The sequence below is a fragment of the Ambystoma mexicanum genome, chromosome 13 (genome assembly GCF_040938575.1).
Source record: "Ambystoma mexicanum isolate Mex_15411 chromosome 13, UKY_AmexF1_1, whole genome shotgun sequence".
Lineage (NCBI taxonomy): Eukaryota > Metazoa > Chordata > Amphibia > Caudata > Ambystomatidae > Ambystoma > Ambystoma mexicanum.
The window spans coordinates 616,608,494-616,633,005 of NC_090938.1; the positions used below are offsets into that span (position 1 = coordinate 616,608,494).

Below are 24,512 nucleotides of genomic sequence, written 5' to 3' on the forward strand. Positions count from 1 at the left end.
ACACCTTCCGCTTGGCGGTTCACAGCACGAGCTCCAGGAATGACTACCTATTCGCCTCAACAAATGGCCCGCTGGTGTGTGGCCCATGTCATATTTTACCAAGGACTCTCTCCGATCACTCCCCAGTTATCCTCAGCCTCAACCCAGCCAACCCCAGGTCCCCACTGCAGCGTTGGCGATTTAAAAATGGCTCCATGCAAGACGAGGTTTTCGCATCCGAACTGAGAGGAGATGACCACGTTCCTGGACTCCAACATGGGTTCAGTCCCTTCCGCCAGCACGATCTGGGAAGCACTGAAGTGTTTTACGAGAGGAATATGCCTCGCTGAGGAAAATGGCATCCTTAAACTCATCCGGCGAAAACTCGCATCTAGCGAAGAACTAAGGAACCTTGAGCTCCAAAACACGAGCACAGACCCAAAAATAATGGCTGCCCTGAAAGAGGAACTACAGAAGTTCAAGACCATAGCAGATCGCAAGATAAAATTCCTAAACCGCGAAGCCAAATCAGGCAATATGGTGAAGGCCAAAAACCCGGCGCCCTCTTGGCAAACCTAAGAGCCGACAACAAACTGTCGCCAATAGAAGGAATCCGCACCAAGCAAGGTGGGCTAACCCACACCGATGAAGGAATGGCAGAGGAATTTAGACTCTTCTACCAGGATCTTGACAGTACCAAACATAACAAAGATGCAAACGTCCCACTGGAATACCTCGAAGACACGGAACTATATTGGGTCAAAAGCCAACTGCGGGAACCACTTAATGAACTGGTCACGTAGGAAGAGATTATCGAAGCCATCAAGGCCCTCCCGAATTCCAAAGCTCCTGGCCCAGACGGCCTAACGGGAGAATTCTATAAGGCATTTGCGAACACCCTGGCCCCCCTCTTAGCGGTGGTATATGAAGAGGCACTAGAGAAAGGAGCACTCCTCCAGTCCACCTGCGAAGCCAACGTCGTCCTCTTGCATAAACCCGGTAAGCCACCAGATGAATGTGCGTCCTATCGCCCCATCTCCCTGCTCAACCTTGACCACAAAATACTAGCAAAGGTACTCACAAACAGGTTGATGCCACTGATGCCTGCCCTGGTGCTGGCGGACCAGGCGGGTTCATACCAGGCCGCAACACGACCTTCGGAATCCGAAGACTATTCGGCGTCATCGAAGCGCTAGAGCCCTCACAGCAGGCAATCGCAGTCCTACTCGATGCCGAGAAGGCGTTCGACTCGGTGGAGTGGCCATTCCTTTTCGCAGTACTCACCAGGATGGGACTGGGAGCCCGATTCATCAAACTGGTGTCCCTATTATGCACCAAACCACGAGCCAATGTTATCGTGGGATCAGCAAAGTCAGCCCCCGTGGAGCTACAACACGGTACCAGACAGGGCTGCCCACTATCAGCGCTGTTATTTGCTCTGGTAATGGAACCAGTAGCGTCCAATCTACGAGAACAAAGACAACTCGGGGGTCTCATAGGCCCACACAAGCTCATCCTATCCTTATACGCAGACGATGTGGCGCTGTTCAAACGTGACCCCGCAGAAAACCTGAACCCAGTCATGAGGGAAGTTATCAAATTCGGAGCGGCCTCCGGGTTAAAAATCAACCAGTCAAAATCCATCATATTTCCGTTGACCCCGGCGACTAAACCGTTTGCAGATGACTTTCAGCTTACGTGGAAAACATCCAAAGTCCGGTACCTGGGGATACAGATGTCGCTAAGCTACCATGAGGTATTCCGTGACCACTACAAAGAGGTCGCCAAAACCCTGCAGGAAAAAGTGACGCGATGGAAGACCCTGCCACTAACCCTCTGGGGAAGAGCCTCCCTAGTCAAGATGGTGATCCTACCAAAGCTCTTGTACTTATTCAACAACATTCCCATATTGCTGCCACAATCCTTCCTGAACAAACTGAAAAGCATGGTCCTTGAGCTACTATGGGCAGGTAAACCGGCCAGAGTGGCACATTCAACACCGACTCTCCCGGTGACAAGAAGAGTACTAGCCCTCCCGGATCTAGAAAAGCACAGCACAAGCACAGTTCCTCAGCTTTTGGTACTCCACACAGGCAGTCAGACCACACGTACAAGGCCCTAGCGACACCCAACCTGTTGAGTGCTGTTATTTTTAGCCAGACCCCGGTCCCCCACAACACCATGAACGTGGTGCTTTCAACGGGCAAGATTTGGAAGAAGCTCGCCCAAAAATACGGAGTGCAAACACGATACTCGCCCCTTGTCCCCGTCAAATTCATACCTGGGGTTCCTCTGACATCGGAAAGAGTCTTCCACCAATGGGTTGAAAAGCTGCAAATAAGTACCCTAGGAGATCTCTTCACCGAGGACGGCTTCATAACTCCATAACAAGCAAGACTGGGAGGTGGCAACAACGCACTGGACACATTCATCTACTTTAGAACCAGATATACCCTACAAGCACTCCTGCCCAACTTCCCACGGCAACCCCCGACCTGGCAACTACTACACAACATGATACAGGCACAGGGTGAGGGCAGGCTGGTATCACAAATCTACAGAACCATCATCACCGATACAACCCCTACCAGCACCCATGCAAAAGCCAGGTGGGAAAAGTCTCTACATATAACCATTCCAGACGAAGACTGGACCTACATCCTGAGACAAACGCAAAAAATAGCTCTCAATTCACGCTTTAAACTAATCCACTTTAACTTACTTCACCAAACCTACCACACGGCGGCGAAAGCGAACAAACACCATCCTGAAGCATCAACAAAATGCAAAAGATGTGGGACACCCTCGGCCGATTTTGTCCATCTCGTGTGGGATTGCCCCAAACTGGCCCCAAACTGACCCCGTTCTGGAACCAAGTCCTAGAGACGACAGCTGCAATCGTGGGGGAAGAGATGCGACCCATCCAAACGGCAGCCCTACTGGGAATGACGAAGGTATTATCAGCACCAATAAGGAAACTGGCAGGTTTACTGTTAACACTCGCCCGCAGGAGAGTTGCCATGGCCTGGAGCCGCGGACCCGTCCCCACAGTCTCTATTTGGCGCAAGGACATCCTCTACTGTCAAGATGTAGAAACAGACTTTGTTAAACAGCTGCCCCTACATGCCCGTCCACCAGATATCTGGGGCCCAGTGATGCTATTCTTGATGAGGGAAGCTGAAGACGCCCCTTCCTCCCCAGCAAGCACCCATTAACCAGACGATACGCTCTAAAACAACTTGGCCTGGCACCCTTACTCTCCTGAAATAGAGAACTGGACAGCGCTGTACATATCTGTGAAGATACTGAACTATGTGGTGGAGAGAGGTGGGGGACGGGGTGGGGGGGGGGGCGGAATAGGACACCGTGCACAGTTAAGTCCGCCCTAATGTAGGTCTGAAGTTGTATCATGTTTTTAAAAAAAAGAAGTGAAGAAGAGGATGCAGCACAATGCCCCCACGATGAAGCAGACCTGGTCACCGGATTATTGGTCAAGCGGATGAAGGAATGGGCACTAGAATGGATCTCGCAGCAGCAGTCGAGTGAAGAGGCTTCAGACAAAGGATTCCTCATGGCTTTGTGATTTTGGCACTGTTCAAGACACCAGTGAAGAATGATTACTGCCCGGTAGATTCATCTCTTTCTCGGTCCAGCACTCTGGTAAGGGGACTTCATGGAGAGGAATCTCGCCTCTGGAGGTCCAGAAGGAGTTCACCAAAGTTTTGGGAGGATTTGATCTTTGTCAGGCCATGCACTGCACTGTGGCCACAGGTCGGAGGGTATTGGCAGTTTACAGCCAGTGATGTTCACAGTTCGTCAATGGATGGCTCAAAATGTAGGTCTTCTTCAGACTGATTGAACCCACCAGTCTAAGGGAGAGAGTCTTCCTTTTCGGGGCTCTCCTACTTTTGGAAGGAGGAGGTTGGACACCAGTATTTACGCAGAAGGCATCTCCAGTTGTCTGGAAGTGGCTGCAGGCATATCCTCTCCTTCCTTGTTTCTTCAGTTCCAGTGGTCAGCTTGACTTCAGCCTCAGGATCTTTGCCTCTTATGCTCAGTCTTTCAGATTAGCATGTCCCTATAACCACAAAGTTACAGAAGCAGTGAGAAAGGGGATACTGTGTAGCCCCTGAGCACTCCACATAAGGTGGTGTGCTGATGGCACAATAGAAAAACATAGGGAAGGATAAGTGTCCCCGTGTAACAGAAAAAAGTCCGAAGTTGCAAGGAAAATAAGGCAGTGGATACTCGATCTGACTTAACCAAAAACACACTGTATAGAGAATGGATATTTGAGGAAGATTGGTGGTCCCCCCCTCATTATGTGTTGAATGTATTCAATGAAATACCACGGTTGAGGTTCCTGAGGTCTGATGATATAATGCAGGTTGAATTTATACATTTTGACAGGACAGACTACACTTCGGCTCCCGTATGGTTAGAATGGTTGTTTTGGAGGAAGCCAATTGTTTGAATTCATTTGGTTTTGATATGTTTGAATAGTTGACCACTTTGCCTGCTAAGGGGGAGGGGGGCAAAGGTCATGATGACCAGTGCCACCAACACAGTTAAGTGGTGGCTTAACCCTGCTAAGAATCTGTGTTTCTCATGATCTGGTGGACAGCCATAAGATTACTTTTAGGGGCCACGCTCAAGAGATGAGAACACAAACTGATGATTGGGAGCTTATTACAAAATTCTTACACATACACGGCCTAGTGGGTTTCAAGGACGAATGAAAGAGCCAGTTAAAATTGATATGCTGGAATACTAGGGCGCACTCTGGCAAAAATGGCATTGTGAAAGTTTTTAAACTTGCACTGTGAAACCTAGGCCTTTTCACATTATTCAGGACTCTCTGACTTAGGTGTGTTTTTCTCTGGTATCTAAACTACATTGTGAAGGAAGGGCTGTTCTGCAGTCTTGGCTTCTTAGCAAAGCATTCATCTAGCAAACTTTTCTACCATTGTCTGAGCACCTGTTGTCTTTTCCAATTGTCTACTATTGTCTCGTCTCTCTCTCTTATCTGCTTGCGCCCCTGCCTGTGTCCTTACCTGATATTCTGCCCTCCCCATCCCGCCCCCCTTCCTCTTCTCTTCTCTTCTCTTCTCTAGAATTTCCTTTCCTCTCCTGCTGTCCCCTCTTTTCCCTCCACAACTTCCTCCCCTCTCCCTACTGTCTCCTCCTTGACTAACTTGCCCTCTCCTCATTCCTCTTCTACCGGCCCCATTGGGCTTCTTCTACACCTCCACAGAGCGTACCTCTGATCTGTACCCCTCTCTGGAAGTCTTTTAAGGACGGCCACCTTCTCCATATTGCCACTCTTAACTCGCTCAGCTGTCAACACTCCTCTGACATCTGCCGCCTGCTCGAAGAACTTGACCTTGATGTCCTCAGTCTCACTGAGACCTGGTTTGCGGCCAGCTCTGTCACAAGCTTTGACACTCTCCTCCCTGATGGCTACAAGATCCTCTCTGCGCCCAGGTCCAATCATTCCGGACTGGGTGTAGCCCTGATCTTGCCTGAGTGGATTCCTGCCTCTGTCATTCCTACGCAGGCACACTTTTGAATGCCTCGTCTGCAGGCTCTCTCTCTCCTAGCCATTCCCTTACTGTGGCTACCATCCATCGGCCACCTGGTCAGATCTCCTCCTTCCTCTCTGAGTGGGCGGACCTCACTACTTCCCTCTTGGTCTCGACCTTTCCACCCCTCCTTCTTGGAGACGACTCTCCTAATTTCTATTCTCCCCTCGGGCCGACTAACTCTGCATGGCACACTCTGGATGTTCTGATCTCTACAGACCTTCCTCTTTCTATCCCTCTCACCACTCCTCTCTTGGAGTGATGACATTCTCCTTTCCTCCCAGCTCTCACCCCGCACACCCCCTCAGGCCAGGCTAAGCCAAGCCAACCCCAGCACTGCCACCATCCTTCTCGGTTATCCGACCCATGAAGCGTGTGTCAGTTGAGTCTTTTGCCACCACTTTCTCACACCCCCTCCCCATTCGGCTGACTCGAGCCTGACACAGCCCTTTCTATGCTCCACTCTGCTATATCTGATACTCTTGATGTTCTTGCCCCTGTCATGAGGATCCGCTTGAAGCCCAAAGCCAAATGCAATTCCTGGTACCACTCAGACATACTCACTCTTAAACGCACGTGCAGGGTGGCTGAGCGGAAATGCGTGCCTCCTGTACACCCTCTGACAAACTGGCCTGCCGCCTGTTCCAAAGGCAATACTGGCTCTCTGTCCATACCAAGAAGAGAGCCCTCATCCAAGCCAGCGTCTCTGCGGCATCTAACAACTCGGCTGAACTCTTCAAAATCTGTAAGGAGCTAGCCAATTCTGATGCAGTCTCTACCTCGCCTGTCCCCTCCCAGGCCTTCTGCACGGCCCTGGCTTCTCATTTCATCTCTAAAACTCAGGACAGCCTGTCCCCTCTCCCTTCCTCTCCTCCTCCTCCTCCCCCTACCCCTACCCCTACTCCCCTCTCCTCATCAGGCCCTTCTGTGGCCATCTTACCTCCCTCCTTCTCTGCCTTTCCCCTGTTCTCCCCAGATGAGGTTTCTAGACAAGTCCGATCTATGAAAGTCTTGTCGAAACAGGTTCTCCCCTGTTCCTCTCAAACCATTAACGACCACATTGACACCCTGGCTCCTCCTTTGGGCGACTTCTGCAACCATTCCTTCGCCACTGGTATCTCCAACCGCCCCCCCCCCCCTTCCTGAAGCACTCCCTTGTGCACCCTTGTCTTAAGAAACCCTCTGCCGACCCTTCCTGCCCAGCTAACTATCTCTCAATCTCCATCACCCCTTTCCTGGGCAAACTCCTGGAAAAGCTGGCCATCTCCCAGCTAAATCTTCACACTGAATATGATGGTTGTCTCCTTGACCATCAGTCTGGCTTCAGAGCTGCCAGAAGCATGGAAACTGCTCTCCTGAACATCTGTGAAGACCTGCTCTCCAACCTGGATTCCAACATTCCCTGTGTCCTCATTTTACTTGATCCCTCTTCTGCCTTTGACACGGTCAACCATACCACCCTGCTCAATAGTCTCCGTGATAACCTGGCTGACTTCTTTCCTCTCTGGTTGACCATCCAAGGTCCAACTCGGGTCCTTCCTCTCCTCTATCTCTACCTGTAGTGTTCCCCAGGGGTCTAACCTCTCTCCCTGGCTGTTCAACAAATACCTGACTCTTCTTGTCTACTGCATTGCCGCTCTCTGCCCTAACTTTCAGTGCTATGCGGATGACACTCCACTCATTTCAAGGCTCCCTTCAGTCACCTCTTCTCCCTCTCTCATCTGTCAGCTATCCAGGAGTGGTGTGCCGCCATTGATCTCTACCTTAATATCAGTAAGGCAGAGATTCTCCTCATCACACTTGCTCCCTCCTTTCCTGTCACTCTCTGGCCGGCTTCCCTTGGCCCTCTTCCTGCTCCCACCCGTGAGACTAAAAACCTTGGGGGTCATCTTCAACTCCACACTACTTCTCTCCTCACATCTGACGTCTCTAAGAAGTCACTACCCGCTGCACCTCCTCAGAGGTATTCTTCCTTTCCTCTCCTTTCCCCCAGAAGCTCAGTCTCCAGAGCTCTGGTTCTCTCTAGGCTGACTAAACTGCCTGCCTCTACTCTCTGCCCTCGGCAACTCATCCAAAACAGGACTGCAAGACTTGTACTTGGCCTCAAGCCCAGGGATCGTATCTCTCCAGGACTGTAATCTCTGCACTGGCTCCCAGTGGCGGCAAGGATTAAGTTCGAAACCCTCTGCATTGTCCACAAGGCCTTCTGGGGTCAGGGACCTCAATACCTTCAACTCTCTTCCTAAATATCTTCCTTCTCGAATTCTTTACTCATCCGCCACCAACTCCCTCAGGGTCAGTCGCTTCTCCAAGCAACGAGTTGGTGGTAGATCTTTCTTCGGCTGGGGCCTCCCTCTGTAACAGCCTCCCTGCCTCTCTGAAACTTGAGGAGAACCATCTCCGGTTCCGAAAGCACCTCAAGACCTCCCTCTTTGCTTCTGCCTTCTCTCCTCCTCTCCCCTGCTGATCTCCTGTCTTAAACTGAAACTGCACTGGTTACCTGGCTACCCTCTGATTTCGGGCCTAAGTACCCCTCTCCCCACCCCTGACAGTTGCACACCTGCACTGCTCCCCTGGCACAACCCCTGCACTCGGGGGCTTCTTCTGTAACCCTACAGCCCCCTACCAGCATTTGACACCTGATGTCTGCTCTTACCCTTGCACTTCCCACCAGCTGGCCGCACTCTATTGTTTTATCGTTTGTTTTATTGTTTTATTTATTTTATTGTTTATCCTATGTACAGCACTACCCCTTTCCCTTCCCCTTTCCCCCGCACTTTTCCCCCCTCCCCTGCACTTGCGCGATCTCAATGTCACCTGGCCTAGTAAGATTGTTGTCTGTCTTCCCTCTGTTCCCCCTCCCTTGCCTCGTCGCACCTTGAAGCACGTGTGTATAGGTGCGTTATAAATGCCATATCATATCACTCTCTACATGTTCTCGTACTTTCTAAATTCTGTGGGGGATTTATGATATTGTGTCTACAAGAGACTTGGTTGGAGGTGGTACCCGTAATTGATGGATTCACTACATGTGTAGAGAAAGCTCAGCCAGGCCCAAAGGGAAGTCCTTATGGGGGTCTCCTCTGGGCAGTATGCAATGATCTTGGTCTCTGTGTTACTAAATTATAGTCTCACAAAACCAACATTTTGGTTGTGAAGTTCCTTCGGCCTCCTGTGAAAATAGTCAATTTATATTTTGATTAATGTATATATGTCAATGTTAAGAATAATACTATTTCAAACTTCTTAGTTGTACTTACAATGATATTTGCATTTTGGGCCGAAAGTGTAACCCCTTCTTTTTGCTTATGGGTGATTTTAAGAGCAAATGCCTGAAGGAGACGTGGTATTGTTTAGCCTTACATACTCTTAAGAAATCAGCCTCACATGATCGTGAAGTGCTTATCTGAGCTGAGTTGGAGTTTTGGGATATGCACCCTGTTAGGCAAGATTGTATGCAGTACCCTTTGGGAGAGGCTACACCAAACTTCTCCTCCTGGCAATAGGTAACCCAACCTTTCGTATACATCTGTACTACGCAGGTTGGTAGTGTGGCTGAGCAGCCAGGGTTATCTCAAGAGGGGTCAATGTGAGCAGTAGGGTTTTTACAGAGATTCACAGTGACAAGCATTAAAATAAACTCTTACGCTCAAAGTTTTTTGATTAAACAATTAACAGTCCGTTGAATAAGCCTTCTTCAGAAGGGAGCAATATATAAGTAACACAAAAATACACTTCAAAATGCACACTCTAAATCAGCAAGTACCCATTTGGGGATGGCGCACAGATTCTTCCTACACCCTGAGGTGACTTAAATATCTAGGACGCTGTGGACATTAATATATCACTGGTACATTTCGAGCAATACTGAGTTTGGTGTCAAAGAAAAGGGTTTGGGAATAAAACAAAGGTTAAACAAATATTTTGAAGCAGGTAAGTACTTTTGAGCCCCCCAATGCAAGGTAAATTAACCCTTTCCTGTAGGAAAGGTGAAGCACAAAGTCAGAGGTAAGAAGAGTCTTTCAGGGAGCCAGGTCAGCCAATGTTAATTGAGCAAAAGTCTAGGTGAGCGGAAGCACTTCTTGCAGGTAAGTAAGTCTTGCACAATGTTTTAGAAGTCTTTGTAGATGAAATGGAATCACTGTAGGGCCACAAGCTTGGAGGCTTTAGGGGCAAAGCTGCAAGCAACTTTGCAAAAGCAACCAAGACAAGTATAAACTGAGAACTAGCAAGGCTACACGACAAGAGGTAAGTCCCCTTAGTTTTACAGTACCTTTGGTTAGAAGAAATTGGTTCCATCGGACTGCTGTTCCTGTGTAGGTCCACAGACCCTGTTCCTGAGCCTCAGTCGTGGGGACAAGAGGGAGGACGTCTGGGGACTACAGCACTACGAATTGAAGGTTGGTGGCAGCAATGGGCAAACTTCAGATCAGCAGCATTTTGCAGTTTCAGCTCCTCGCGGCTCTCGCCAATAGCTGCACCGCAGTTCTCAGATACCACTATGGACTTTCCTCGCATCTGGGGTCCAGCACTCTGTTGAGGTGGCTCAATGTCAGTCAGTCCTTCTACATGGGAGTCCGGAGGGTCTTCCTGGAGCTTGGGTCTGAATTAAAGACACTCACTCGATTCTGGTGTTCCTCTCCCTGGCACTTTGGTTCCTGCAGCAGGGCTTCACCGGGCAAACCAATGGTCCAGGAGTTGCAGCAGGCGTCTCTTCCATGTTCTTTGGATTCCTTCGTCCAGTGGTCGACTCTGCCTTCCAAGCAAAAAGCCTCACCTTTTATGCAGGTTTCTCCCATTCATTTGCAGCCTAGCTGTCAATCACACAGCAGGGTTGCTGTCCTCCAAGGACAGCCCTGCAGTCAATCACCCTTGGGTGCATTCCTGTAATCAAGGAGACTAAGCGCAGGGAGTTTCAGACACCTCCCTCGCTTCCTGCCCTGCTAGACACGCTGGAGCCAGTGAATCCTGCCAAAGACAAAACAAACAAAGGGGCCAAACCTGGTTCAGTGCGCAGAGTAAATCTCAAGAAGGACCTTTCCAACAAGAATTGGCGAAGAAAGAAGACCGGGACAATTTGACAAAATGGGCCCCCATTGAATGTACTTTATTAACTACCGGCCAATTTCCTTACTGGATTAGGGGTGGTGGATTTATTTATTTGCATTTTTATTTATTTGCATTTTTAAAGCGCTCACACAGCCCGCGGGCATCGAGGCGCTGTTACAGGAATTGCTTGGGTTTTTTTTCTTTTTTTTTAGTTGAGTAATTGTTTGTTTTTTTTTTTTTTCTTTTTCTTAGTTGCGTATTTATACCACGCTTAAATACCGTGAGGTTTCTAAGCACGGACCCGGGCATCAAACCTGTGTTGCTTTGTGTCGTCTTGCTTCCAAGGCGAACACATTGCCGCTGAGCTATCCTCCTGGGACGTTGGGGAGAATTTTCAGTTTAGTGCTAAATTCCTCCCGCCTTAGGGACCCCCAGCTCTTTTGCTGTACTTTGTGACCTTGTACTTTTAATTCTGTGTTTTCTGTTTCTTTTGGTTATGGGGTCTGACAAACTCCATAGGCGGCATCTTTATAGTGTGCCACAGCACCTTCAGTTCAGTGGCACAAGGAAGTCTTTCAGATTTCCCAAAGGTTTAAATACCTTCTCTTGGATAAAATACTGTTTCCAAGAGCAGTGAAGTGAAATTGACTTTACTTACATTTATAACTTTCTAGACCCAGCACACACTATCTTACAAAAGGGTGCTGGAGGGGTTACTTAGTATCCCCTTTGTCTAGTTTCTCACATAACAGTTTTGTGTTACCCTTTCTACAATTAATGGCTGGTGGGAGTGGTTTACTTTTAACTACGATGAGAGTTTTTACCGTGGGCTGCGTTTGCAGCTGCAGCTAAGCACCCATGGGTGCCCATTTCGTCAAAATGGCCCTGGTCGTCTTTTTTTGCCATTTCTTGTTGAAAAGGTCCTTGAGATTTACTCTGCGCGCCAAACCAGGTTTGGTCCCTTTGTTCGTTTTGTCTTTGGCGGGATTCACAAGTGAAGCCCGCCTCTGGCTCCAGTATGTCTGGCAGGGGCAGGAAGTGAGGGAGGTGTCCAAAACTCCCTGTGCTTAATCCCATTGGTTACAGGAATGCATCCAAAGGTGATTGGCCAGCTGGCTGTCCGGCTAGGACAGCCACCCTGCTGTGTGATTGACAGCTAGGCTGGAATTAATGGGAGAAACCTGCATAAAAGACTAGGCTTTTTGGCCTGGAAGGCAGAGTCGACCACTGGACGAAGGAATCAGAAGAAGAACTTGGAAGAGACACCTGCTGCAACTCCTGGACTATTGGTTTGCCCGGTTAAGCCCTGCTGCTGTGTTGAAGCTCCAAATTCCCCCCGACTAGAGAAGCCCTGCAAAGACTTCTCCCCTTGAGTTGGTGGGACCAATCCATGCCAAAGTAAGCCCGTCTAGACATCCTCTCGGAGCTGGCTGTACTTCTGCTTCTGGTTTGAAGTGCCAGGGAGATGAACACCAGATTGTGTGTGTGTTGCTTTTTAAGTCAGACCCGAGCGCCAGGAAGATCCTCCAGACTTCCCAGGAAGCAGGACTGACCAAACCTGAGCCACCTCAAGAGTACTGGACCCCAGATGTAAGGAAAGTCCAGAGCGGTATCAGAGAACTGCGGTGTTATTTGCTGTCAGGTACGAAGAGCTGAATCACTGAAAAACCGCTGAATCAAAGTTTGCCCATTCCTGCTGCTGACATTCCCACTGCATAGCAGGAGTCCCCAGACGTCCTCCCTCTTGTCCTCATGACTGAGGCTCAGGAACAACGGGGTCTGCAGAGCTGTACAGTCACAGAAGCCAGCTGGAACCATTTTTTCTAACCAGGGGTACTGTAAAGTCTAACAGAACTTACCTCTTGTTGTTTACCCCTGCTTACACTCAGTTGAGACCTGTCCTGGTTACCTTGCAGAATTGCTATAGCTTTGCCCCTCACAAACCTCCCAGCTTGTGGCCCTTCAAGTGTTCTACTTTCTACAAACCTTTCTAAAAACATTGTGCAAGACTTTTTTACCTACCTGCAAAGAAGATCTTCAGCTCCCCTAGACATTGTGCAATTAACATTGGCTGTCCTGGCTCCCTGAGAGACTCTTCTTTACCTCTGCCTTTGTGCTTTGGCCTTTCCCCCAGGAACGGGTTAATTTATTCTGCATTGGAAGGTTCCAAAAGTACTTACCAGTTTGTGAATCATTTGTTAACCTTTGTTTTATTCAGCTATCTATCTTTTACACCAAACTCAGTATTGCTCTAAATGTACCAGTGATAAATCAATGTCCACAGTGTCCTAGCTATTTAAGTCACCTGAGGGTGTAGGAAGTGTCTGTGTGCCATCCCCAATCGGTGTCATCTGATTTACAGAAACAGAGTGTGTGTTTGATGTGCATTATAAGTGTTAGAAATCTTGCTCCCTTCTGAAGAAGGCTTACACAACTGACTGTCAAATACATTAATAATTGTTTTATCAAGAAACCTTGAATGTAAGTTTATTTGAATAACTGTTACTGTGAAACTCTGTCACAGCATTACTGCTCACATTGACCCCTCTTGAGATGAGCCTGGCTGCTCAGCCACACTATCAACCTGTGTAGTTCACTTATACCAAAGGTTGGGTGCTTATTGCCAGGAGGTCAGGGTTATTGTAGTTCACCCAAAGGGTACTGCATACAATCTTTTCCTAAAAGTGGATATTGTACAAGCCGGATTCAGAAAAGTTTTGTGCACTTCCTTAAATTGTCTGATTTTGCAAGACAGCCAGTGGTTGTAATAAAGCAATATTTTTAGTTTTTCTAGATTTAACGCAAAGCCTTTGACTGTGTCAATAGGAATAAGCGCTGGCGAAAATTTGAATGATGCCAATTGCCCAGAAAATTCACACAATATTTTAAATTGCTCTGCATTGAAATACTAGAATTCAAATTTATATCGGACTGATAATTTCACCGAAAAGATACTGACCGTGCATTGAGCAAAGCTGCATTTTGGTGCCTTTCTTGAATTTCTATATCTAGGATCTGACTAAGAGTTTTAGTAAAAATGAACACAAACCGCAGAGAATTGGCCAGTTTGATCTACAGCATGAGTTATGCAGACAATATTATAATACGTGACCAAACTGATATTGGCTTGCACCGGGGTATCGATGCTGTGACCCAGTATCTGAATCTAACCGTTAATGTTGCAAAAACAAAAGTGATGATCCCGAAACCAAATAGACAAGCCTGTGATAGAAGTTACGGCTTTGTTTTTATGCTAAACAGTGTTAAGATTGAAACAGTCAAGGCGTTTATATATCTGAGTGCTTTAGGTTCCATGTGTTAAAATCGCAGCAAAAATGGCCGTGAACGCAAAATATCGCGGCAAAAAGGCTGTGGTTTTGCCACTGCAATCCATGTAAAGGATGCATGGGACACCCCCTGCAATCCCCGGACCCATTATACCATTTAAGGGAAGCGTGGGACACCCCCACAATCCCTATTCCCCTTAAATGGTATAATGGGGTACACCTTCACCGGGTCAAACCACAGCATTTTTGCCGCAATTTTTTTGCACAGTTGACATTTTTGCCGCCATTTTGCCAATGCATACAGTTTTATTTAAAGGAGTCAAGAACAAAGATGACACATTAAAAGAACGGATGCCCGTGGTTGTCAGCGCTGCTGCCCAGCTATGTGTGCTGGATGAAGATTTTGGCAAATTCTCCATCAAACCTGTCATCCAGATTTATATGCAAAAAAGTGTGCTTGGACTGATTTACGGTGTACCATCAGTATATGGTACCACTGTTTTGGATAAAATTGAGGCTGCTTTGTGGAGGAAGACCCTGTCCCTGCCACAGGGAATTCTTATGTATGCAATACGACACAAACTGGGATTTCCTTCACTAGCTGTTCGGGTCATGTGGCAAATTGTACGTCTATATGCAAAGCCGTTGGTTCCGCCTAGCAATTCTTTATTTCAGGTTATCCGTAAGCAAATTGACCTGAGGCTGTAAGAGCTTGAATGAATAGGATGATTGAAAGAACTTTTTATCAAAAAACAATATTTCTGTGGAAACTTTTGCTCAGAAAAAAGGAAAGCGTAAACTGTTTGAGAACCGCAGATGTTTATCGGGTTACCAACTCTTCAACCATATCACTTTTGATATCGGAGCTCTAGGTAGTTTGCCTTCTTATTTAATCAGACATCCGTCTCTTTTTTAGAAAACAGATTTTAAGATTGCGTTTTAATTTGTATTTAACAACCAAGTTATCGGTGCTTGAATCGGGAAGCCACATAGCGAGAGAGCCTGCAGACTGTCAGGGTGATGTGGAATCTTTGAAAGATCTGATAATTGAATGTCCTCACTTAATGCTGTTACAAATTCAATTTTTTTCAAAATGTGTGAAATTGAAGTGTTAATGAGCGGTCTATTTCTGGTATATTTAAAATTCTGAAAGAACGTGTTTGTGCATTGTGGTTTTTTTTTTGTTTGTTTTTTTTTAGAAATTGTTTTTAAGAAATATTGAAATTGCTTTCATATTGTAATGATTTTTTCTGAAAATTCTTTTTGCTAAAATCTTGAAATTGTTCTTATTTGTTTTAACTGTTTGATAACTGTGGTATACTTATGAAATTGTTGCATAAGGTTTCATGTTTAAGCCATATTGCAATAAACTAATAGCTTTACATACTCACCCTCTGACCTTAGCTGGTGTTAATGTGCCTTTAAACTTTGTTAAATGCCTTTTCTGCACTCTGGCCTTTAACTCTGTCAACGGGGCCCAGAACAGTCCTCTAATCAGGTGTATGAAGCTTAATTAGTACCCAGCAAAGGAGAATCGGTTTACAACAAGCAATCTGATTGGCCCTCGCCAGGTTGTTACCAACCTGACAAATCCTTTGTTGGGCCGGTCACAGCTGCGCCCTGGCCGCCATGGAATGGGACTATGTGTAGTCCCTTCTTGCCATTCCATGGCAGCCATCTTCTTTATTTTATTTTTTTTCCTTTTTTTGTATTACCCGCCATGGAAAGGGTAAAGGGTTAAAGAGACTACATATAGTCCCTTCCACCTGTTCCGTGATGGCCATCTTTTATTTTTCTAATTTTTTTCAGTTGCAAAATGCCAGAGCCGTCTCGCAACTGAAAAAAAGGCAATATTAGTACCCTGGTGTAACGGGCCAGAATACTAACCGCATTAAGCCCCTTGCTGGGGGGCATTACCACTTCAGGTAATGCCCCATGGCCTGTGTTAAGGCCCTCACTTTGCTCGTGCCTGTAACTATGGGCCCTGGGGAATTATCTGAAGCATGGGGCTTATTGCATAATTAGCACAGGGATTCAATTGTAGGCCTTGTCTCACCCAATCAGAATGCAGTCTATAATCCTTGGTATGGACCTCATTCCAAATATTTTGACTTGAGGAGCAGGCTGGCAAGCAGCATGGAAAGTCTTCAGGTGCGCAAAGGCATTGCAGAGCATGTGCAGCTCAATTCTGCAAACTGACAAAAATCGGTGAAACCCAAAATGTGTAGAATTCGTTACTAGGTCCAAGATGATTAAATTAACGTTACAACTTGTGTGTGCTCATTTTTCCCCACAATAAAACCACTTTCCTTTTTAGTTGCACAACTCCATGTGCTCTAAGCCTTTTAGACGTCAGGAGGAGTCATTATCGCTTTGGATAATGACCCTTCCCCAACTTATAGAACTCTGCTTTGCCTTATTCAGTAAATTGGGCGCATCATTATCCAATGATAATGATCCCCTTGCACCCACAGTGGCCCAAATGGGGCTTAAATATGTCCTGAAACATCTAGGAAGGGATATTTGGTGCTATATCGATGTGCCACATCTGGTAATTTCACACTTGTGTGCCTGCGCTCTTATGTCGAGCACGCCACTGCTGAATTGGAAGATGCCATCTGCTGTTGGTTAGCTGAGGTCTTTTTGCTCTCTTTGCAGGGAGGAGGCTGATGAATATATAGAAATCGGAGCTCTGAACGGCATATTTGTACTTGGCAGAAGTATGGGATTCATTGGTAAGTATAGCACGCTCCTCTTTGCTGCTCCCTGGCTGAAGAGGCAGGGCTCTTCATCTGGGTCATGTCGGTTTCACAGTAAACTTGAGCATGCAGCAAGGTAGCTAACAGGATTCACCACTACCAAATAGGCAAGGCAACTCGGAGGGGCCAGCAGTGGGGTATCAGTAAAACGCGAGAAGGAGGCTGGATTCCATAACATGAAGCATATTTTAAAAAAAAATGTTTTATCCAAAAGTCTGTTTCCAAAACGTGGGTCAAGGTAGTGTCAAGCGACAAGGGCATATTTGTGCACACACACACGAAGTTTATCCTGCTTGAAAAAGACAGTATGTTAGCGTTGTTCAAATTATTGCTCGAGCTTTATCTGCAGTCTTGTCTTAATTTAGAGGTCTCCTCTCTAGGAGGAGAACCCTACTTTACAAATATTTTATTAGGTGTACTCTCTAGAGCAGAACTACTAGGAGGATGCCTGGGTGCGCCAGAAAACCCCTGAGAAGAAATGCCAAGACCGCCATCTGGATCATCTCTGATTGGGGAGGAAGAAGGCGCAGATATGATGGTGGCATTTACATACTTAAGATGAATATATAGAGGCAAAGAGGTTAGCAAATGCCAGTATACATGCAGTTCTAAAACCAGTGGCCTGGAGATGAGGCTTCTCGCGGGAGGGTCTGGAAGACCCTGATGGACATTTTTCACAATGCCTGTGCGCAGGGTTGGCGTGTGTAAAATCAATAACCAATTTCAGAAAGGTCTGGCACGTACAGAGGGGAGGAGTAATGGTGGAAGAAGATTCAAAGGTACGTTGGAAAAAGAACAAGGAAACTACAGCAGGCCAAAACCGAGTAGACGGCACTGTAATGCTATTATCCCCTCACTTTTTAAGACACTGGTGCACAAGGGACCCAGAAAGGGGGAAGGGTTTGGGGAAGATGTAGTGCTGTCATACAGAAGATAAGCAAAAGGTCAGTTTTCAGGCGCCATCGTCGTTCCCTCACTAATGCTGAATAAGTTTGGCATCAGATGCATGTTGTCCTTCTCAGGCCAGCTGTCCTCGCTGAAGGTGTTTTTTGCTTGGAGGAAATGGTTTAGATTTCAAATATTGGCATAAGGCTTATTGCACGATACTTCACCAGACTACTTCAGTACAAAATCGGCTTGCTTCCTTGATTTTAACAGTTAGAAAATGAACCTCTAGCATAGGATCCTCTATGCAATCCAGCACGTTGGTATACTGCTGTGTTGTCTTGCAGGTCTTGTGCAAGAGTCTGAAGAAGCACACGTTTAATGCCTCTTCAGAGTCTTAATTGGTGTTCCATTTATGAGCCAATCCAATTGTTAACTCCAGCCTTCCCCCTAATCCTTCTGATTTGTATAGGACCTTGGGAATGGCTGGATATCGCTGTTCGAGAAGGACTAGTAGTAGGGTATTTTGGCTACAGCTCTTGCGAGTAAAGTACTTCAGTAAGAACATATCCTACTCTAGCAAGACACATGGGGGGGTTAGAATAGACCTGCAGTCTTTGACCAATCAAACTGATGAGAATTCAGAAATATTTCCTTGAGAATTAAGGTCTTAGTCTGGAACAGGTATATCAACATGCTGGTGATGCTGTTGGTGTTGACCCTGGATTATGGCTGGCAAGGCGTTCCTTAGAATTGCGATTTTAATTACTTAATGTGTGAGAGCAACATTTTGTCCTTTTTCCATTTCAGGCCACTACTTGGATCAGAAGAGGCTGAAGCAAGGGCTGTACCGCCACCCATGGGACGACATCTCCTACGTTCTGCCGGAGCATATGACCATGTAATCAAGAACTGCAGGATGTCCTGAAGCGTTGGGAGAATGCGGGCCAGTGGGGGCTGAATGAACCGCCACTCTTGAGACTGGAGAAAGCCATCCGTGTATAGCAACCATGACCCGTTTTGTTTTTTAAGGAATGCACTTCAGAGTTGCAATATTGAAATTACTTTTTAGGTGAAGCAGGGAGGGTAGGGTTATTTGTGTTCGTTTTTTTTATACATATATATATGTCAAGACTTCACGTTTTGTTGCCTATACTATATGCCGTATTTATTAAATGGAAGCACCTGAAGGATCTGCTACCTTCTGTTTGTCCGCTGTCTGTCCTGGCTAGATGTTTTTTCGGTTATGGAGGTCCTGCATGTCTCCTGGCTGGTAAAGATTATTGGGAAATGAATGAGAGGCGCTCAGTAGGAGAATGCAAATAAATTCCATTGCATAAAAGGGGTCATTTGGTTCAGCAGAAGGAAATTAGTGGTCAGTCCTGTCCCTACTTTTATTTGCACGTTCCAAAAAGCCGCCAGCCAACTAGAATTTGGGGCATTGGGCTAGTGCATGGGACCCTTTGGCAGTGCAGTGTGTAGGAGGTTTGCAATGCCAACCCTTATTTGACTTGCACGTACGTACACAGCCTTCTTTATAGAACCTTTTAGATCTAATGATTTCTGAAGCACTACATCTGTTTTTTTAAAATTGTCCTGGTGGAATGAAACAAACTAAGACTGCTTTGCAAGTAAGCTAGTTGGATGCAATGCAGTGGCTGGCTTTTGAGAAACTGGTGCAAAATGTAGACCTCCAAGTGGAAACTTGAAGGAACCAGCCATCAGTTGGCTACTTTCCTTGGGTCTGCATATGAAAGAGCGTGAAATGCAGGGGTCTTGGTGCAGAATGGTCAGGGTTATGTGTCTACTTTTGTGCCTGAACGTACAACGTGGATCACATTCTTATGCATTTGTCTCCACTTTCACTGCCTGTTCACAAGTCCAAGTCTAAGGTCTGTCTTCCTGTGCTTAAAACAAAGCCACTCACTCTGTTCTAAAAGTAGTTACTGGGTTGGGGATGTGCATTAAAACATGGTTTTCCATTAGGAATGTGGGCTTGTATAAGAACATCGGTCTGCTGTGCCCATCACTGCTGAAAACCGAGTACCGCCTGCATGGTGGTTCCCCCTTAGGGATCCGTTGGACAGGTTTGTGTTGGGAAAATCGGATTAGAAATCTGCATTGATGGGTGAAGAGGCAGGAATGAGAGGATAGGCTTGTTGTTTTATCCTTCGAACGACTCAGGACCCAGTTTGCACTCAGTGTCTTACTCTACCTTTTACTGCCAAAGTTAAATCAAGGCCTAAGTATTGCTAATATAAGACTGTATGTCAAATTTGCCTTCCCTGTTGTAGGCACATTCTTGCTGTATTGCACCCTGCGCTCTGTTGGCTGGGGTGAGGCGGGACCACTGAAAGTTCAGCAGAATATCTTTGCATGATCTGTCCCAAAATGTCCTATGTGCCATCCTGTGTGAAACTGTGAATTCTGTGTGTTTTCTTTTATGTCTGACCCACTGTTGTACTGTATGGGCACAGTCAGTGCCTCGAGTGCACCTTTAAGTTCACATAAACTACATGTTCTTTGTTAACGTGTCTCCCTGTCTTAAACTCTCCAAAATGTCTATACTCTTGATGATCCGAAATAAAACTTCCACAGCCAAACGGTTTCCGTTATACATTACTTTTTCTCAGATGTTTCAAGTGTAAGTTCGAATCCTCTTCTGCACTGTCAACAATCTAGCATGTAACCAATCTTGTAAATAAAAAATATGCCCACAAAATCCACAGCGACGTCACATTTCTAGCATTCCACTGTCAAAATTAAAAGGGTTTGTATCCTTTATTTTGAGCGAGTGTGTTCCACCATTGCTGACACTCCAACTGAGCAGTCATTAATGTAAGGAGCAAGATTATTGCCCAGCCACTGATATGATTTTCATGATGGGAGCATACTCCTATCGGCTGCCCGCTCTGATTTTCCTGTGACCCATTTGACAGTCAGGATGACCACTTTGTTGTGCACCTAGCAAATCCATCCTTCACTAGTAAATGTAACTGCTATTGATTTGACTCTTATGTTTTGTGCGTCCCAGAGACAAACTACAATAGCCATCTCCCATTCCCTACTTTTTAATGAATGTACCGGTACATGAATTAAAGGTCACTAAAAGACAGTGCCACAGAACATGGACAAGTGCATTCTATAGGCTCTGAAATGTTTTAAAAAATCTATGTAGCAAAAATGTCATGGAAAATTTCTCATCAGTTTAGTCCTCAATATTAGCACTGCAGTCATGATATGGAATATTTATATAGAGCACAAACAGAATACTTAAATAATTGTCCTTACTGAACTCCTCATGGTACTAGAATATCACCTCTGAAGAATGAAACTGCTGTGTTGGTCCTGCAGGAGTTGGAGCCTGCAATCTTCACTAAAAAAGGCATTTTTCACACTAAACCATGTTATGCTATTTTGTATATATAGAGGCTGCCGCTCCAATCCTTTCCCTGCATCCATTCTCAACACTCACCTAGTATACCCCGACAAACCCATGCATAGCACTTTCCCTGGAGTTAAGGTGCCTGGTCCCGTCGGCTGTTTCACAAAGGCCAATGTTTTAATAATACATGGTCATGCTGTTTCTGCAGTGTTGGGAAGTGGGGACGATCATCCCAGGCCGCAAGCAGTTTTGGGTGAGGCAGAGGCCTAGAAGTGTACGGTAGTGGCCCAGGGAGGGTACGGGGGGAGGACAGGTGGTGTCAGGGTCTTTTGTGCTGGGAAGGTCTTGCATGCTGTTGGTTTAGAGCTCACTGGGAATCAAACACCATCTTAGATAATAGCAGCCATATTGAAATCTAGGCCCAACGCTGTGCTGCAGCCGGGACTGCAGGCCCAGGCCACAAACATGGAAATAAGTGTATGCATGCGAAAATAGGTTGCTTCCTGGGTACCAGTGAGAAATGCCAGAGCTGTAGATTCATAGACCTTTCATTGTCTCATGTTGCCAGCATTTTGTATCCCTGGAGGAATATGCCCTGCAAGCAAAGCCACAAGGGGGTGAGAGCTCCCTACGAAAAGCGATACAACGAGAAGGAGGACACAAGCTTCCGACCTTCCCCTGTCCCAGCTCTAAGTAATGACGCCCAGATGTCCCCCGCCCCAAGCCCCCAACATTCCAAGGTACCAGTCAGTTCCAGAACACTGACCATAAAGCTGTTGGACTGCCCCAATCGATCAGACAGGCAGGACAGGTTGCCTTCAGCAAGGGTCACGTGAATTGTGCTGCGAGGTGCCGGGAGGGGCAAAACAACTTATCTAAAAAAAAAAAAAGGGTGGAAAGTTTTGGAAGGGCACAGACGTGTCTGGAATTGAGTTGGGGTTTGTTGGCTACAATGACCTCAAAGTATCCTCTTAGCCCTTGTCTGCAGTTCCAGGTGCACATTAGATTGGAGTAAAGAATGTATTTTTTCTTTTTATAATGAGCAATTGTAGCTTCGTGTCTGATATGTGAGGAGGAGCCCACGTGGAGTAAGATGGACAGACGGGGCTGGGACCAATGGCCTGGCATCCCCTATGGAGCAGGAAGCCTATGTATAGTGTCGCACCAACCAGCTATTTGTATTAGTACCTTTATATAACTTAAGTCACTGGCGCTGTAGGCCTTAATGTGTGGCTTGTACTAATTTTGCCAGAACGTTCCGTGACAGCAGAGTGCTTTGCTAGCGCATCTTCATTTTTGTGGAACTAAACCTTGTTCTCCTTGCAAGAGGTGTGCTGGGCCTTTTTCCCCCGTGGTTGTATTTTTTCTGGTGAGCGCATTGATGGGCTTCTCTACATTTTTGGTTACCCCAACATAATCCCAGCAACCCCCTACTTTCAGTGACCAGTCCCATGTGTGTAACCCGTAGTGATGAACAGGAGTCATTTTAACATTCCTATCTGTGGAGCGGGCCGCGGCTTCTAGGAGGGTGAAGGCCATTATTGGGATCCAGTGGCAGAGGAGCTCGGGTGAACACAGATGTAAGTACACCTCCTGCGAGTAACAACGGGAGCAAGAGTGAGTGCGGGAGATGTGTGTGAAGGGAGAGCGTGAGAGGCCATGTGGCGGTTTTTATATTATTATTATTATTATTATTGAGAGGAATAACGAGTGGAAAACACAAGCGTGTGTGATCCTTTCCAAGTAAGGGGAGAAGGTGGTGCTATATTTTTATTGTAATAAGGGGATACAAAAATTAGGAGCTCCGTATAATTGGAGAGCTCGGATTCCTGTGCCCAATATATTTTGTGTGGAGGAAGAAGACAAGGTAGTGGTTATTTTAGCTTATTGTTTTAGTTTATTATTTTACTGTGTTGAAATATTATTGTGTATTAGGTGGAGTCCAAGAGGGGGCCTACAGAGGTAGTGTGGGTGTTGGTTTTGAGAAGAGAGTGTGTGCCAGGGCAGGGGTACGGACATGGGGCGACTGGCATCTGGGATGTGGAAACAGAGGTCTGATAGTGACGGTTATAATACCAAGTGCAACACAAAATGTCCCAGCGGCCGAGCAGAACCTCTCCCCCACCCCGCTATGGAGGTCGGATGTCCACAACTAATGCAGTGCCAAACGTAACAGTGGCGCCTTATCGCCGGGTCAGCGTCATGGGGGGGAAATCCTTTCACGTTCCCAGGTACCCTGACGAGGAACCCTTGGTGGGGGCTAAGATAGGTAATAAACAATTCATCTTTATGGTCGACACGGGTGCCACTAAATCATGCATCAGTTAAGGAGTCTTTCCATTATCAGGTGACCCTCTCAGCATGCAGGGATTATCTGGGGCTGTTGCAACGGTTCCCTACACAGAAAAGGTAGCAATCAAAATAGGAGGAAAAATTGTGGTGCATGTACCCTTATTGTATTGAGGCCTCCCCAATTAATTTGTTAGGACTGGATTGGTTGAGCAAACATGACCATTTTCGCAGACCATGGGGTGGTTTGTGCCATACATATATGGGACGTTTTGGATAATACATAAAGAAGAAAGCCTGCAGTATAGAACATGGGTAAGACAATTTGGACAAAGAATGGGTAATTTTTTTAGATACCAGAATATGCTACTTCCAGAGAGAAACTGATGGTTCCATTTTTTGTGTATTCCCTTTTAGGGAAAGTAAATACCAAGACGCCTGATGATTGCAATATGAGACGCTCTCCCACCGAAAATGAATAAGGGGATCAAGACATAAAAAAGAATATTGTCTTTTTAATACATTTGCCAAATTATGTCAAATTTTGAGTCCTGAAGAAAGCAGAAAGTAACACTGATTCCGCTGAAACCGGTTGACATAGAAAGTTCAGGGTGGTGGCCGGTGGCCTGAGCTCTGAGACATGTATAACAACTTACAAGCTTGGCAAAATGAGTATCATTTTAGAAGAAGGGTCTGTTTCTATAAAATGAAAAGTAGATAAGGCACAACAATTCAGCAATCACTAAAAGAGCTTGCATTTTTTAACACATTTTTCAACAGGAATTGATGAGTCACATGAGAAGGAAGCAATATGAATAAAATAAATGAAATTGACTTCCGGAAGTGTTAATCCATTCTTAGAGATTAGTGAAATATCGACAGAGGGTAGGGAGTCTTATCTATCCCCTAACTTAGATAGATGTTACATCAGCGCTCACTAGGGACAAACACCCACATAGTTAGTTACTTTTTTTTTTTTTAAACGGGGATATTTAGTTAGTCGTAGGTGACTTGTAGGAATTATAATTTAATAATTTGTTTCTGTCTGTCTGGTGCTAAATAGTAGTTGGGCCCAGACAGAATGTGGATGCCCTGTGACTTTATTTGTAATGTAGTGGTTTGTGCCTCCCTAGGCATGTGCAGCTTGAGGGCAATGGTCATCATAAAGGCCAGACGGGATGGAGGTAGTTATTTGTGGCATACCTGGGGACCCTGACATTTTTGTGTATGGGATCACGGTACTGCTTGATATGGTGCCCCAGATTGGTATGTCATGTTGGCGGATGACATATAACAT

General features: G+C 46.2%; 1 protein-coding gene across 4 annotated transcripts in view; it reads left to right on the forward strand.

Moving 5' to 3' along the window:
• The window catches only part of ACLY (ATP citrate lyase), a 434,227-nt gene extending 414,083 nt beyond the window's left edge, over window positions 1-20,144 (forward strand). For all 4 annotated transcript variants that reach the window (XM_069634496.1, XM_069634498.1, XM_069634497.1 and 1 more), the window contains 2 exons: window positions 16,556-16,632; window positions 18,352-20,144. In XM_069634496.1, coding sequence (XP_069490597.1) covers window positions 16,556-16,632; window positions 18,352-18,446 — 172 coding nt within the window. In that variant the 3' untranslated portion in view covers window positions 18,447-20,144. The remainder of the gene's footprint in view (window positions 1-16,555; window positions 16,633-18,351) is intronic.
• The last annotated feature ends 4,368 nt before the right edge of the window (window positions 20,145-24,512 follow it).